General features: G+C 52.6%; 1 protein-coding gene across 1 annotated transcript in view; it reads right to left on the bottom strand.

Annotated features, from left to right (window-relative positions):
* Positions 1-6,501: 6,501 nt before the first annotated feature.
* cyth1a (cytohesin 1a) overlaps positions 6,502-17,500 on the bottom strand; it is a 37,138-nt gene continuing 26,139 nt past the window's right edge. The window contains 7 exon segments of the mRNA XM_030373927.1: positions 6,502-8,654; positions 9,130-9,284; positions 9,961-10,029; positions 10,232-10,308; positions 14,534-14,645; positions 16,335-16,364; positions 16,366-16,484. Coding sequence (XP_030229787.1) covers positions 8,576-8,654; positions 9,130-9,284; positions 9,961-10,029; positions 10,232-10,308; positions 14,534-14,645; positions 16,335-16,364; positions 16,366-16,484 — 641 coding nt within the window. The 3' untranslated portion in view covers positions 6,502-8,575.

Raw genomic sequence — 17,500 nt, 5'->3', positions numbered from 1 at the left:
GGATGGTTGTGCGATACTGAAAAGTAAAGAAGAGGATTACGGCCATATCAAAGTGGCCCTATTCCCTCTTATGCTGAAAAGCATAAATCACGAACGTCTTATGCTGAAAAGAAAGGCGCTCTGAAGCAGGCCTTACATTTTCTGCAGGAATCAAACATGTTGTCACCGTATTCCCTTCTGCGTGTCAAACGAACACCCGGGGAAGGCCGCGCGTCGCAATGGGCCTGGTGCACCGTGCACTGCTGCCGCTGTGGCGCCTCCGTGTGGCTCAAACCAGAACTGAATCAATACAGGCACGCAACAGGCAGCGTTTCCATTCTCTTAACATACCAAGATCTATTAGCAGATTGGCAAGAACTACTGGAATTAGGCAAGGCTCTGGCCCTCTTCCTAGTAGTGTTAGAGTAAGAAGCCTACCCTAAGAAAATTTAATTGATATTGGATTTCTTAATAACATAATTGTGTGATGTGCAATGGGGTTTAACTAAATGTACATACTTCTCTGAAAAATCGGTTGAATCGTTTCTTCAGGAAAGAAACATCTGCTGAATGGAGCCGATGCCCGCATCTCTGCTGGGAAACACTGAACAACAGAATATCAGTTCACCTGTCTCCTGTTACGATGACGAGAGAGGGCGAGGATGGTAGTGGTTTGATGTGTGTGTGTGCGTGTGCGTGTGCGAGAGAGAGAGAGAGAGAGAGAGAGAGAGAGAGAGAGAGAGAGAGAATTAGATTTATTTAAAGAGAGCGAGTATGCGGTATTAACTTGCACAGAACTTTCACCTCCAATCAGCAATGTTTTTACTTAGTGACCTGCACCCATTTCTTACTTATTTCTTCTTCGCTTTAATTACTTTCTGCAAGTCATGATGATGAACACGAAGCTGAAATGTTTCCTGCTTGAGCTCTATCAATGAAAGCGAGTGGAATGACAACCACAGCAACAATGTCCCTCTGCTCGAGCGACACGCCTCGTGTTTCCCATCACACACACACACACACACACACACACACACACGCACGCACATACACGCACACAGCAGCACTAAAACAATGTTTGACTTGCGGCTGCCCGAAGGAGATTACAAAAGGGTGTTCCCGTCAGGCGGTGTTGGTTTGGAACGCAGCCATCGCGCTATTAACAACGTAACCACACAAAGAACTCTATAATTAACTCGTAGATGTGTGTAAGGTGCTTCTACTGTTCAACCGAAATAGTTTATTATAAATAGATTAAAAGTATTTGATAGACAACAAATCATATAAATAATTTGTTTTGCTGAAATGTGAAAAACGCCTTAATAAATACTGTGGCGAGCAGTGCGGGAAGGACGAGACGGGAGCCCAGGTTAAGCGATGACGCAACTCTCGTTCCCATACACCGCACGACCAGGGCCGGATTAACAATTTTCTGTGCCCTGGGCAACAAGGCTCAAGGCCCCCCCCCCCCCCCCCCAAACAATCGTAAAGTCGCTATCATCAGAACTTGGTGGCTTGATGAGTACTTATTAAAAGTTTCAATTGTCTTGACAGCAAACAGCTAGGTAGGCCTTAACTTAACTTAATAGGCCTCACCTCCATTACCACTGTTAATGGCTGTTAGGGCCGGCTGCCCTGGGGAGGGGGGGGTTCATCAGGGGGGATAAGGTGCTTTGGGTGTGACCTCTATCGCGTTGGGGGTCGGAGATGCCGGAGGCAAGCATCTGGCCACACACACACACACACACACACACACACACACACACACACACACACACACACACACACTCACTCACTCACTCACTCACTCACTCACTCTCACAAACACCTCCCCAAACCCTCTTGTAATCTGTCCTTGTCCCCGTATAATTCTTTATGTTTTGGTATATGTTACATGTCTGTCACACGTATCTGGGTTTTGTCGTGTTATGTGGTGTCTGTAGATGTATGTTTGCACTTTGAAAAAAAAAAAAAAAAAAAAAAAAAAAAAAAAAAAAAACCTTGTCAAGGGCCCCTTTGATGTCACGGGCCCTGGGCAAGTGCCCAGTTGCCCTAATGGTTAATCCGGCCTTGCGCACGACTACGGGGCCACTCACACTAGGGCCGCGGCCCCGTGCCCGGGCTCATTTGCATATTAAAGTCTAGAACGTTTGGCTAGTGTGACCACGCCATCTGTATTCCAGCACGGAACAGCCCCTTGGCCACGGCACACTTGGGAGAGGAGTGCCGTGGCCAAAGTACAGATGCTAATGAGATGACACACGCACACACACGGATACGCATCGTGAGCTGGATGACGTAGTCCTTGCGTGACCCTTTCTTTATGGGTCCATGCCCTTCTTCCCCACAACAATCATTTCAAACAATGGTGGCAAGCGGTTCACGAGTGGGTTTACGTTGGTGCGATAGTGAAGTCGAGTGTTTACTTGAAATTTGGGCCGACGACAACATTCACGTTGTTGTTCTCCATTGTTGTTATGGCGGCGAGGACGCTTGGTGATGACGTATTCATCACATCGAGGGTCGGGGGCATGGTGAGGCGGACGTGCTGCCCCAGCCGCGGCGAGGCCAGTCCCTGAAGGAAGGCATGCAGGGCTACCTCGTCCCTAGCCGCAGAAGGGATGCCTGGATAACCCCGCCGGGCGTACAGCTGCAGGTCCGCTGCGTAGGCCCCCAACCGCTCCCCCTCCTGGCGGCGGCGTCTGTTTAGCAGGCCGCGGATGTGGCTGCCGACGGCCCCGCTGCCCGGAACGCCTCTCCGAGGCCCGGGTCAGGGCCCCGAGGTCCCGTTTGTCCGCTGGGGCAAGGTCCAGGAGTGCCTCCCCAGCACCTCAGCGAGCCGGAACTGTGCCAGGTACGGCTCCAGCTGCGTTGCCCCGGGGAACTTCTTCGGCTTAACCGCTGTCCTGGCAGCTGCTGGTTCCCCGGCCATTCCGGTCGTGTTCACAGGGGGACCCTGCGCTCCCCTAGCGCAGGGTGCGTCGGCGTCGGTTGGGGCCTCCATGGGCTCGACCGTGAAGCTCAAGTCCCTCTCCGCGTTAGCAGGCCACATCCCACTTCTGACACCAATGTGGCGAGCAGCGCGGGAAGGACGAGACGGGAGCCAAGGTTAAGCGATGACGCAACTCTCGTGCCCCATACACCGCACGACTACGAGAGCTGCCTTTATTTAACACAGTGATCCTCACAATTTTTTTGACAAGAGCCACATTGGCATTGCAAAATCAAAAGGAGAGCCACTTTTATGACAACATGCTAAGTCACCTTTGCAAATGTGCATTTCTTCATATAAATTGGTGTTACGTCCCAGACTTAAGGGGGAGTAATAAAATTATGTTATTCCCAGGACTGGTCAGCGAAAGAGAGGACAAAGAGACATGTGCCTTGTTAAAAAACAGGAGTTTATTTTATTTTAGATTTTGCTGCTCACACAGTGAAGCAGTGAGCTGTGCAGTTTTCTTAATTCTTAGTTCACTGCCAGGCGGGTAAATTTCATTGAATTTTGGATGCGCCGTTTTGAAATGGCGCTCCAGATTGCTTCGTTTGAAACCGGCACAGGTTTGTTTGCAAATCAAACATAGAGGGTTCATACCATGCAAAACAAACAGGAATTCGTCTGTCCACTTCTCTTGACATTTTCTGTGCTCATATTGTATGCTTCTTATTTTTCGTTTTTTAATTACACCTGCCGTTTCTCTGCCCGTCCCCTCTCCGATGTCTTCCTGCTGATTTTGGTCCTCAGACTTATTTCCCTCATCCACTCCACTAGCAACACTGTCTGTCTGTTCCTCTGGTTTTTGAGTTCTTTTCTGTCCCTTTTTTATTAAAAAACGGTCCATTTCGTATTTCAGCTGGCAAGCGGAGCTAGGGGAGCTTACGTAGCCCGCCTTTACATTTTGAGCGGTCACGTGTTGTAAACAATGCCACACGCTTGCGGGCTGCGTTGCCAGGTTGACAATTCCCCCTTTAGGGATCACCATTAAGGCTTAATACTTTTAATTTCTCCTTCATTATTTGGGTGAAGGGACAAGTATAATTCAGATGTTTGCGTTTTTGTAGTGCAGTGTTTTGAAAAAATGTATTGGCTGTGTTACCACATAGGAAGCTACCATGCGAGCCACCAATTATAGCTTGACGAGCCGCATGTGACTCGTGAGCCGCGCAATGAGTAACGCTGATTTAACACGACACCCAACACACAGCGCACCGCACAAACAACAGACATGCAACTCTCGGTAACGGTTGCCGGCAACACTACACACAACAAGTAAACACTCAACAACACACAACTACACTCTACCGACCACACACCCCAAACCCGTTAACCCCAATACAAAAATACAATAAAACCCCTTTTCCCCAACCGGCATCTCGGATCCCCAGAATCCCCGGCGCGACCCCCGTAGGAGTCGCCACAATACTATTGCTTGGTGGATATTTGCCTTAATGAATACTAATAATTGGTGGATATTTGCTTGCATTACATTTTCCCTGTTAGCACTTGTCCATGTTTTCCTAATGGTATGTTCTGAATAAAGAATAGGTTGTATTTCTACACATTTACGGCATTTAGCAGACGCTTTTATCAGTTAATACACACATTGACACACCGACGGCAGAGTCAACCATGCAAGGCGAGAGCCAGCTCGTCGGGAGCAGTTAGGGTAAAGTGTCTTGCTCAGGGACACAACAACACTCAGCTAGGAGGAGCTGGGGATCGAACTACTGCTCTACCGCCTGAGCTAAGCCGACCCCTACCCGTCATTTATTGACTTCCTCCACTGTGCTTCGGAATCCCTCCACCGCAACAACGTTCTATAAGCTATGACCAGCTCACCTGTTGTCCCGACAGATGGACTTCGCCCTGGGCCCCTAATTTGGGGGCCCTACTATGGGCTCTGGGCCCCTGCTCTGGGTTTTTGGCCCCTACTCTGGGCCCCCGCTTTGGGCCCCTGCCAGGGCCCTTCTCGTAAGTCCCCGCAGCTCGTTCCGGTCCGCTGATGTCCTTTGTTGGTTTTGAGCTCTGCTATCAGATCCCCTGGTTTGAACTGGAACGCGGCCAAGTCCCCTGATTTGAACTGGAACGCGGCCCAGTCCCCTGGTTTCAACTGGAACGCGGCCAGGTCCCCTGGTTTGAACTGGAACGTGGTCTCGTCCTCGTGCAGTACAGTATGCCGCGAGTGATGCGACGCGCCCGCTGGCCGCGTTCCTCCCCCCGGTGTCTGAGCTGGGACACCTCCCCTCCCCGAAACCCTTCCCCCCTCCCACATGTGTTTGTGATCTTTTTAATATGTTGCTTATGTCCTGAGGTGTTTTTTTTTCCTAATCCCTACACTGTGCCCCCCTTATAGGAGCCTAGTTTGGGAATTACCTTTTTTCCCTCTTGTTTTCCCTTTCTTATCTAATACTGAGGGGGCTTATGTGCCCCGACAGTCTCCGTCCTGTCTCCCAACACTGTCCTTTTATGTTTCTTGGACGGGATGTAACTGGTAATTTCGTTGCTCTGTACTTGTGACATGTGCAATGACAATAAAGTCTCTGATCTATCTACACGCTCCGAGACCCGCTGGTCATCACCCTGATGGGGTCCTTTGAAGCCTAAGCATGGCTGAGAGGTGTTTTAATCCCCTTTCCTCCAGAAATGACAAATGTTTTTTAATAATAATAATGTATATAATAATATCATTTTGTGATTTTAGCGTCGCCAGCTCAAAGCGAGAAAGGCGTTTGATGTGCGTGACTGTGTGCGCGTGTGTTGTTGCGTGTGCGTGTGTTGTAGGTGCATGTGTTGTTGTTGCGTGTGCGTGTGTTGTTGCATGTGGGTGTGTGGATGCGTGTGTGTGTGTTGTTGTTGCGTGTGCGTGTCTTGTTGCCGGTGTTGTTGTGTGTGCATGTGTTGTGCGACTACGAGTGTTCGCCCCACTGACAGTTTAAAGGTCACGATATGTGCGTGCGTGAACATCGGATATGCATGGACTCCGCCTCCATGTCGCTTTGCTGTGGAATACGGTAAACACACATCACAAACGACAGCGATGGGGAAATACATCTGTTATTGATCTGTTTTCCAGGCATTATTTCACATGATGCGCACTTTTACTTGCATTTCTACTTCAGGCCAGAGGTCAGTTGTGAAATTCATCCTCTGAAAGCAGGACTCGGGGAAACATACACTGTCAGAGAACAGAGAGCTATTCATAACACACCAAGGTCCATTGTGAGACACAGCCTGCTTTACCGCCGTCCTACAGCGTGACTGGAAACGCCTTTGTAAGAGAACAGGGCGACAGTTGAACAACAAGGAAGTCCAGGTATAATTAATGCATTGGCCGTTTTCTAAATCACATCAAATTACGGTTACCGGTGACATCATCCGGCCGTCCCAGAAGGAAGTGAGCGGTGAGACCTGGGACACAGCCCCCTCTGCTGGGGCGATATGATATAATGCTTAAATGACATTCACTTTCTTCGTAATATTGATTTCAACCGAGAATGAATGTTTGTTCAACGGACGTTCACAAGTACACACTACACCTTTGTCTTTTATTTGAGCTTTATTACATGGCAATGATAGAACCCTCAAATCAAACACTGATAAAAATGATAGAGGAAATAAAGTCACTCTACTACCGACTATTACACGTATCAAAAAAAATGAAGAAAAAGGGTTTTCGACGAATACCCACTATACATTTAAGTATATACACTTCTGATAAATAAAGCCGTACTATCTATATTTACGATTGTTTTGCGGGTAGTCTCCTATCGGTGGGATCAGTGCGCAGGAAAGACCGGGAGAGAACAGGACTAGTTACTAGTTAGTGGGGGACACAGCATGACTAGCTATAGGCTAGTCTAGAACCAGAGACCATGGCCTGACGCTCTAAACACTCTCCTCCACCCTCACCGAGGCCGAGGATGGAGGCAGAGGTCTCTCCTTACACTGAGGAGGGGGTTCTGCCCATCGTTCGCATGAGGGCCCCTGTGTGTTAATCCTAAAACGGGGCCTCTCGGCGAAGGGACCATCGCGATTGCCCTCTCGGGGTATTTTGCAGTATTTTAATTGGTTCCCGTTTTTGGCCGCAGCGGTAGATAAGCTGAACTACATAATGTGGGCCATAAACTTTGCACCGAAACGTAATTGTTTGCGACGGTCTCTCGCGTGGCGGAGACACCGAGGTACGAAGAAGACGACCGGGGGATGAATATTACGACGCGAGAGATCCGTTTCACTCTGCGCTTCGGCTCCCCAGCGAGACACATGGGCCGTCTCAGGTTGAAGAGGCTCCTCTCTAGCGGCGCCGTCGAGCGGGCGTCGGTAGGGCTGCAGAGGAGGCCGAGACGGACGGACGCCGAGTCAACGCTACGAACCGGCGGCTCCTTCCCCCGCTGCTCACGAGCCGAGCGGCCCAAAGGTCAGAGAGAGAAGGAGCACGATGGACGCATCGGCAGAAACCAAAAGACGTTTGAACATGACGATGGAACAAGACACAAGCTCAAATTCTGAACAATCTCCTGGCGATGAGCCTTGGTGAGGCCGCTCCTAAAGACTCAGGCCTCACAGGTCCAGAGATATCACTGTGGCCGGCGGACAGGGTTGCCTGATTTGGCGGGAAATCTGGCCCAATCTGGCAACCCTGGCGGTGGAAGAGACCTGTGATCATCCCGTGTTCCCACGCAGAACCTCACGCCTGTGTGTTCTGGAGTCCAAGGAGGTTCAGACTCCAGACCTGGTTAGTCGAGCATAGAGCTAGTCAGAATGATCCTGGAATCCGGAAACAATCTCCTGAGGAACAAACCTTGGTTCGAACAGAAAGACGTAGAGGAACGTTAAAAAAGCGTATAAAACGACACACACGCCACTCTCGCCTCCAGACCGTAACACAACGGAAGAACCGGAAGAACACAACGGAAGAACACAACGGAAAAACTGGAAGAGCGAGAGCGAGAGGAGTCCTGCGTTAGAAGCTGAGGAAACAGAACGCCGACGTCCCTTAAAGCACAACGGGAACAAAATGAAATGTGAAGTTTGGCTTTCCATTCCGGGACCGGTTTGGGTCGGGGAGCAACTCGTCAGACCCGCTGAGGAGCTCGAAGCGCGAGGCGTACATGTGTTCCCCATTAAGGGGTCCACACACACACTAGGAGGGGGGGGGGGGGGGTGTCTTTGATGTCCGCTCAGTAGGCGGGCAGGGGGGGGGGGGGAAGTTAAAGCAAACATTCTAAGACTTATATACACATCGGGAACGCCGGGAAAGCCACAAGGGGGCTTTCCCAGAAACGGCGGCGGAGGAGTCGAGGGGCGCCTCCAACGCCGACTTAAAAACAACGCGGTCATCGAAAAAATAAACCTTCCCAGCATGCTCTCTGTTTTACTTTTGGTAGCAAGCGGAGACCTGAAGCGACAGCCGCGGGATCCCGTCTGGGGCCCCTGAGAGGCCCCCGAGACTCTTATTATTATTACGTCCACGGGGGGGGGGGGGGGGGGGGGGGGGTCGCCCCCATGAGGAGTGCGGGGCCCGCTGCCTCCCCCTCCCAGGGGGGGGCCCCTATAGTCTGTGAAGGGCCCTCCAGGGGCCCCGGAGAGCCGCCTGCCCTAGTGCCTCTTCATGGAGGAGACCTTCTTCTTCCGGGCGGCCAGCATCTCGTAGAAGGGGTCCCTGCTGATAGCCGCTCTGTAGGGGGGGGGGGGGGGGGGGGGGGGGGGGGGGGGGAAAGGGGGGGGGAAAGGGGGGGGTAAGTGGACTGCATGTTCCAACCAGCGGCCACTCACAGCGCTTTACGATACTGCCCGACATTCACCCGTTCATGCACACCTCCACACTCAGCTGCGTTTTTTGTTTTTGCGTTTAGTTTAGTTTTTAGTTTTGTGGACAGTCCTCTTTGATTAACTGTAGAGTAAGAGGAGCAGCTTGAGCCTATTTGGCTGCTTTCCATCTGTAGTCCCCGGCCAGTTGTCAATAGGCAGCCTCAAATACACACAAATACGTTGCGTGTTTGTGTGAGGTTTGTGTTTTCCGTGAGGTTTGTGTTTGCGTGAGGCTTGTGTTTGCGTGAGGCTTGTGTTTGCGTTGCGTTTGTGTCTGCGCGAGTTGTGTGTTTGCGTCGTGTGTGCGTTGTGTTTGTGTGTGCGTGTGCGTGGGGACTCACTTGATGCTGTTCATCCACACGTCCATCTCCTCTGAGGTGGGGGCCGAGATGCGGTAGAAGGTGTGGTTGCCCTCGACGACGCGTCCGTCAGCCTCCGTCTTGCAGGCCTTGATCACCTGGTCCTTGTTGTCGGGGATGTAGAGCTCGAAGCAGTTCTGGAGGTCACACGACAACACAACGACAGGTCAGAGGATGATTGACGGGTCGGAGGTTGAGTGAGAGGTCGGAGGATGAGTGACAGGTCGGAGGGTGAGTGACAGCTCCGCTACTTCGACCATTCCTTGCACCACTATCGGGCTAGGGACATCACGTTTGTTTTCTACGTCAATTTGTGCCAATCATATTCGTTATGTGGAGCGTTGGAAGGAATATCTTTGTGTCCCTAAACACTGAGGTCTGAATGTTTGTTGACTATTTTAGCCAGCTAGCTTATGATAGCATTAGGCTGTGTGTGTGTGTGTGTGTGTGTGTGTGTGTGTGTGTGTGTGTGTGTGTGTGTGTGTGTGTGCGATGCCACTAGGGGGCGCTGTACTCACAGAGCCAGAGCTACGCAAGCGCTATGCTGTGTGTGTGTGTTACTGGAGCCACCAGAGGGCGCTGTGCTTACAGAGGCAGAGCTATAGGAGCATTATGCTGAGAGAGAGAGAGAGAGAGAGAGAGAGAGAGAGAGAGAGAGAGAGAGAGAGAGAGAGAGAGAGAGAGAGAGAGAGAGAGAGAGAGAGAGAGAGAGAGAGAGAGAGAGAGAGAGAGAGAGAGAGAGAGAGAGAGAGAGAGAGAGAGAGAGAGAGAGAGAGAGAGAGAGAGACTGTGTGTGTGTGCGTGCGCGCTTACAGGCTTCTTGTCCTCCACCTCCCTGATGCTCAGGTTCTCCAGCGGTATGATGCCCCGGGGCTCCTTGTCCTGCACAGAGGGGGGGGGGGGGACTCAGTCAACAGGGTGTGTCTATCAAACTGGTCTGCTGGTGAACTAAAAGTTATTTAAACAACAAAATATAGATAATAGATAATAGAAAGAAAGGACAACGATAAAAGATAACTAGAAGAAGCATAACAAGACGCCCACTGCTATGTGGGGGGGGGGGGGGGGGTGGGGGGAGACTCACCGTAGTGTACTCAAAGTAGTACAGACAGTTGTCGGTGAGGATGAACCACCTCCTCTTCCAGGTCTTTACACGACCCCCTGTGGATCAGAGATACAGTCAGCACAGAGCCACGAGGGGGGGGGGGGGGGAGAGAGAGAGAGCGAGAGCGAGAGAGAGAGAGAGAGAGAGAGAGAGAGAGAGAGAGGTGTGGGCACCAATCAGCAGAGGGCAGAGTAGCAGACAGGCAGACGGATGTCGGGACAGACAGACAGATGACAGCTCCAGAAGACCCGCCCCCAGACAGCCAGCAGCGTTCTGCACCAATCCAACGCAGGATGAAATCACCACCACCACCACCACCTGACACCTCCACCACCTGTCCCCCCTGTGGAGCCGGCTGTACCCCCCCCCCCCCCCCCCCCCCCCCCTCCTCCACCGAGAACCCCGCATGTTCACTGGAACACCGTAAATGAGGATAGTCAACCGTATGCATTGTTTCTCCCAGGCCATAGGGGGCGCTCTACGGCTCTCCTGGCGCTGGTCAATCAGAGTTAAAGAGGATATCAACGTCTAGACCACCAAGGCGTTCTTGTGCCACTCCATTGCTAACAAGTAATCCTCACATTATATAAAGAACATGATAGTCGACTATATAGCCTCACTGCTGCCGACACGTGTGTCTGTGCTAACACACCCACACACAGCAACACACAAAATAACACAAACAAAGTCAAAGTAAATGAAGAGGTGTTTTGTATCCCCCCCATGGGATTCCTCTAGTTAAGTCATGGTGGTTGATCTGCCTGTGACACTTGATCCCCACCCCCCCCCCCCCCCCCCCATGTGAGCAGATGGCAGGCGGCCGTGCTGGGAGGTGGAGCAGCCTGGAGCCAGGAGCTACCCTAGGCTAGGCTACTCTAGACTATGCAACGCTACACTAGGCTATGCTACGCCAGGTTATGGGACGCAAGGCTAGGCTACGTTAGGCTATGTTATGCTATGCTAGGCTAGGCTACGCCAGGTTATTGGACACAAGGCTAGGCTACGTTAGGCTATGTTATGCTACGCTAGGCTAGGCTATTCTATGCTACGCTACCCTGCAGACCAGAGGGGCTCTAAACAACTAGCGCCGCGAGACCCGGTTCAGTCACCGTGTGTGAGTATAACTGGTCTGCTGGTGACCCATCCAACAGAATATAGATAACGAAAGAAAGGACAACGATTACGATAATTACAATAAGAAGAAGCATAAGAACAAACACAATGACATGGACGACAACCACCATCAACACACCAGGCCCCGTGTTAGTAACAGTACACGTCTATGTTGGGAGCCGCTCTACGTCAGCTCGACTAGGAGACACAGAACCCAAACACACGTCGTCATATGGCGGCGAGGGCCGCATATGACCGCCCAGCGTCTGAAGGACCAGACCGGGCCGAGAGCTCCGACTACGAGGACTATCTACCGGCGCAGTATTCAAACCCACTCAAGAGAGGACGGATCGACCCAGGTGGGGGCCCCCGAGCAGGGGGGCCCCCCGGCGTCTACGACACACAGCGGACACAGTAGACAGCACACAGGACGGCGGCGTCACAGCTGATGACGGTTCTGATCGGGGCGGTGTTTAGGATGAGGTCCAGGGCCGGCTTTAAGATCGGGAACACCGAGGACGGACGGCCTCTCTGGGGCCCCCCCCTGCAGACATGCCCCGACAGGACGGGAGCTGGGGTCCCGGGGGGGATCTCTGTAAGGGGGGGGTGGTGCTAGGCTGTGGCGGAGCTGGGCCGGGGGGGCACGGAGGAGAGGGGCTGTGTTTTGAATCAGAAAGCTAACCCTGTTGAGATGATGTTCTTTAAGGTGCTGCCACGAGAGTCCAGCATTAGAAAGGGGGTACCCTCTGCCCATTCAAATCACTGAAGGGTGGTTTGGCTTTCATTAAAGGTTCGCTCCATAGTATAGAGCTTTGAAGGTGCGTTCAACACACGCCCTTAATGACCGGCGTCACTCCCTGACGCTTTGTTAACACAGCCCCTGTCCTCCTTGTAGCCCAGCAGAGCCCAGATCGGCCTCTCAGACCCGCTCACCACACACCCAGGAGGGGGGAGCCTCCGGGGAGGGGGTAGGTGCAATGCCCCCCCCGTTCCATCCACCCAGAGAGCAAAATCTCCTCACGGCCAATTAAGTCAATTAATCAATTAAGGAGTCAGCCAATTAAGCCAGGTTTTCCCTCGGTTTGTGGGGGGGGGGGGGGGGGGTGGTGTGGAAATCGGGGCGCACTGCAGCTAAATCAGAGGGACGGACCAACCGAGAACACCCGGGCAGAGTTCAGGGGGTCCCCGCTACTGCCGACGGAGGAGGTGGTCGTCACGGTAACGGGGACCAGTGTTGCCAGGGGGGTGGGGGGGGGGGTGTAGCCACCGCCCCGGCAACGCACCCGTGGAGAACCAGAGAGAGCGAGCAGCACATGGAAACACAACGCGGGCCCCCCACCGCGGAGAGGCCCTTGGCCGATGGAACGAGGGACGGTGGATCGATGGGGGTCAGAACATGGAGGGGGGGGGGGGGAAGCGCCACGTCACCAGAAGCACCAGAGCAGGGGTGTCGGGGGGGGGGGGGGGGGGGGGTCGGGGAGCAGGTGTACATACCTCCTGAGGAAAGAACAGCCAAAATCATGGGAACACACAGACAGACGGGGAGGGAGAGAAAACAAATTCAAAACGGGTTCAAATCAAACGGGAAGGAAAAATCAAATCCTCTGGAGACTCGGGATGTGTTGTTTCACATCGTCGCCACACAGAACAGGCGTGTGCACATTGGGTTCATAAACACATTGTTTCCGGAAGATCTCTGCAGCTCTGTGGCGGGTTCCGTGTGCCGCCACCAGGGGGAGCTGTGGGCGGTCTATTGCCGTCTTCTGTACGGCGTTAGAGAGACACCTCTCCCCTTAAGGTCTCGGGGTACGGTGTGTCTCCTCTCACCCTGGTGGGGGGGGGGGGGGGGGGGTTAATGTGTGGCCCCCTGTGTGGCAGGGCGTAGAGATTCACAGTGATTGGTCAACTCGTCTCCGTGGTGACCGGGTTTGGATTAGTCCCGAGGTCAGTCTGAATCTGGACAGACAGAGGAACCTAAGGGGGGTGGGGGGTTAGCGGGGTGAGGGGGTTGAGGGGGTTAGGGTGGTTAGGTGGTTGGGCTGTTCTTCTGAGACTGGCTGGCTGGTCATTAGACCTCTAATCAAACCACAATGATCCAGGACTCCTTCAGGTCTTGGAGTTTGTACTGTGTGTGTGTGTGTGTGTGTGTGTGTGTGTGTGTGTGTGTGTGTGTGTGTGTGTGTGTGTGTGTGTGTGTGTGTGTGTGTGTGTGTGTGTGTGTGTGTGTGTGTGTGTGTGTGTGTGTCTGACTCCTTCCTGGCCCGTGAAGGAACCGATCCAAACCTTCGTTCAACTCCGGTCTCTAAGACGACGCACCTGAAGCAGCTTGCTTCATGATGAACTGTACTAACCCGCAGAACTCTCTGCCTCATGTCTCCATGGCTGAAAGCACTTAAAGTGCGTGGCGGTGAACCGAGGCGTCAGCTGTATACAGGTAGTGTGATGATGTGTGTGCGAGTGCGTGATTGAAGCAGACCCAGGCAGCTTATGCCCGGGGTTGAATTATTGAAGCCCCTCCGATGGGGGTCTCATCTCGGGCCTCGTGCATAATGCAGCGGGGCTAACCGGAGACCCTCTGACGGCTGAAGTCCAGGGAGGTCTCCCCTTTAGACTCACACTCACACACACACACACACACACACACACACACACACACACACACACACACACACACACACACACACACTAACACAGACCACGCATGCATGAACGTTCACAGGCACGCACACACAGAAACACACACACACTCACACACACTCACAGACACACGCTCACTTACAAATGCAGTCACACAGGCAGACACACACAGACACGCACACACACAGACACAGGAACACAGATACACACACAGAGACACACACACACAAACCGACACACACACACACACATAATAACTCTCTAGTGTCGGGGAGTCCCTGGTGGGTGTGTGCGTTGTGTGTGTACGCAGTTTGTGTGTGTGTGTGTGTGTGTGTGGGTGTGTTGCTGCAGTGTGTGTATGTGTGCTGCAGTGTGTTTGTGTGTGCTCCTGCAGTGTGTTTGTGTGTGTTCCTGCAGTGTGTGTATGTGTGCTGCAGTGTGTTTGTGTGTGTTGCTGCAGTGTGTGTATGTGTGCTGCAGTGTGTTTGTGTGTGTTCCTGCAGTGTGTTTGTGTGCGTCCCAGCAGCTCACCCAGTTTCAGCAGCCAGCCCTCGCGGTCGGGGTTGAAGAAGGTGTGTGTCAGGTCGTTGCCGTCGTCCTCGGGGATCTTGAACGGCTCGTTCTTGATGCTGTCGTACAGGTTCTGTTTGGGGGGGGGGGGGGGGGGGGGGGGGGGGGGGGGGGGGTGGGTGAGGGAGGGGCAAGTAAGGGAAAGTTACACGCACACACACATATGAAGGATAACACATGAAATACACACACACACACACACACCAGAGATGGAAATTAACTTTTTTGCCCACCAGCCACTGTGGCAGGTAGATTTAAAAATCTACCAGCCTCATCTTTTTTACCAGCCACTTTTTATACGCTATATATTTTTTAATATATGCGTACATTATAAACAATATAATAGTAACAATAGATAAGAAAAGTGTTGTTTTTTTTTCATACACATCAGTCGGTGTTATGATGACAAGTTTGGGGATAATTCATCTATGCAAAGTATTTTCATTAAAAAACGAATTGACATATTAATAATAAAACAACATGCATGGCTACACCATCATAAGTCAATAGGAACATTTGATTTTTTGTATTTACATGTGACTGCATACAAATGTGTCCACACAGACATGGTAACTAACGTATGATAGTAAGCATTATATGCCCTTAACACTAATATTCAGAAGAAAATATGTGTGGCATTCAGTCCAATGCTGAAAATATATCTGTGGCATTCAGTAGGCCAATGCTGTGGTAAAGTGTGTAAAGTTTGACCAAGTGTTTCTTTCTGTTCAATAGATAGAACTTTATCAATCCCCTGTAGGAGAAATTTGTTAATGTTTGTCCCTATAAAGCAATAATGGTAAAATAATAAATACAAAACACGACAGTAACTGAGTAGGTCAAACCGTCCAATCTGAAGGCTCTACTTAACCACTCCCCCTACTCACTTCCACCAATGCGAAGCGAACAGAACTGAGTAGGGGAGGGCGTAGCCTAACTAGTTTGTGAACGACCCAGAGAAACGCAACTCAAATTCAACGTGAACATATATGAGGCTTTAATAAAATCCCGGACGATTTTGAAATTCCGACACACATTTTTTAAAAGTGTGTCAAAAAGAGGGCATGTCCGGGCAAAAGAGGAGGTCTGGTTACCCTACGTGTGGCGTGTGAGCGTGTGCATGGGTTGAATTGCGTGTGTCTCACGCCGAACGCGTGAGACTTGAGAGCCCTGTTACCGATATTATCCCGGATATTGACAGTCGCAGTTCAGCAAAAGAGGCGTAGAGGAAGAAGGGGGCCCGGATGTTGACAGTAATGGTTGTGGAACTGTGCAGCGCCGTATGACGAATGTATTAAATATGCAAATTTGATCGGACCGGACTGGAAAGTATTACCCGCCACAGTGGCGGGTGAAGTGACACAATTCACGGGTGTTCATTTCCATCCCTGACACACACACACACACTCACACACAAAGGGAGGAAGGGGGAGGTAGGGTGGAGGGAGTTGTTGTGAGGGCGGAGGGGGAGAGAGGAGGGGAGGAGGAGGGGGAGAGAGGAGGAGGGGAGGAGGGGGGGGAGAGAGGAGGAGGAGGAGGAGGAGGAGGGGGAGGAGGAGGGGGGAGGAGGAGGAGGAGGAGGAAGAGGAGGAGGAGGAAGAGGAGGAGGAGGAGGAAGAGGAGGAAGAGGAGGAGGAGGAGGAGGAGGAGGAGGAGGAGGAGGAGGAGGAGGAGGAGGGGAGGAGGAGGAGGAGGAGGAGGTTGGGGGAGGAGGAGGAGGAGGTTGGGGGAGGAGGAGGAGAGGGGGGCGCGGCGCCCTCACCCTGAGCAGCTCTTCGGGGAGGTCCCCCCCCGTCGTTGATGCCCCGGTTCATGGAGATGAAGCGCTCCACGGCCGGCTTGTCCTTCACGTTGGGGTTGTGGAGGCTGGTGTTCAGCATGATGATGGCGAACGACAGGATGTAGCAGGTGTCTGCACACACACACACACACACACACACACACACACACACACACACACAAACAGAGAAACATCAAACACACACACACACGGAGAGTAACGTCACACACACACACACACGGGAATCATCATACACACACACACACACAGAGGAACCGTCACACACACGCACAGAACAACCGACACACACACACACACACAAACACAGGAACCGTCAAACACACACACACACACACGCAGTGTAATTGTCACACACACGCAGTGTAATTGTCACACACACACACACGCGCAGTGTAATCGTCACACACACACACACCAGTGGGACCGACACCACCCACCCGACTCACAGCTCACGGCTTTAGTAATGACTGACGGGTGGAAACCCCAAAGTACATTCAGGGTTCAAACCTCGGCCCGGGATGATGTCACACGCTGTCTACCGCAGAGCGCCTCCCCCCTCCCCTCCCTCCCTCCCCCCCCCCCCCCCCCCCCCCCCCCCCCCCCCCCCCCCCCGGCAGTGCAGCGTTTGAGTAGGACCGTGAATCAGCCTCACTGCGGCCGCCCCCCCCCCCCTGACGGTAGCCGAGAGGATGAGACATCGTTCTGTATCGAGTGGTTTGGAGTTTGTGTGTGTGTGTGTGTGTGTGTGTGTGTGTGTGTGTGTGTGTGTGTGTGTGTGCGCGCGCGCGCGCGCGCACGCGCGCGCGCCGGTGCGTGGGTGGCTGAATGCTAGAAGACGAGGCGTTCCATCTGACGCAGCGCTGGTCTGAACAGGGCTGCTCTGGGGTCTGGGAGAGACGATGCATTATTCACCCTGCAGACAGACACACGGCCCCCCAGAGCGCTGCAGACAAACGGCCCGGCCCCCAGACGTCTCTACACACGCGCCGGAGACCCTGATGGACCCCATGCATATTGCATCGGATCCCAGCAGCGCTGACACGAGAGGAAACCCGGCAAGTGTTTACCGCGCAGAAAACACGCAACTTGCAGAAAACGGCAGAGTGGCATGGCTGCATCAGCAGGCG

This window comes from Gadus morhua, chromosome 2 (genome assembly GCF_902167405.1).
Source record: "Gadus morhua chromosome 2, gadMor3.0, whole genome shotgun sequence".
Taxonomy (NCBI): domain Eukaryota; kingdom Metazoa; phylum Chordata; class Actinopteri; order Gadiformes; family Gadidae; genus Gadus; species Gadus morhua.
This window is presented reverse-complemented; position numbering and strand designations above follow the sequence as displayed.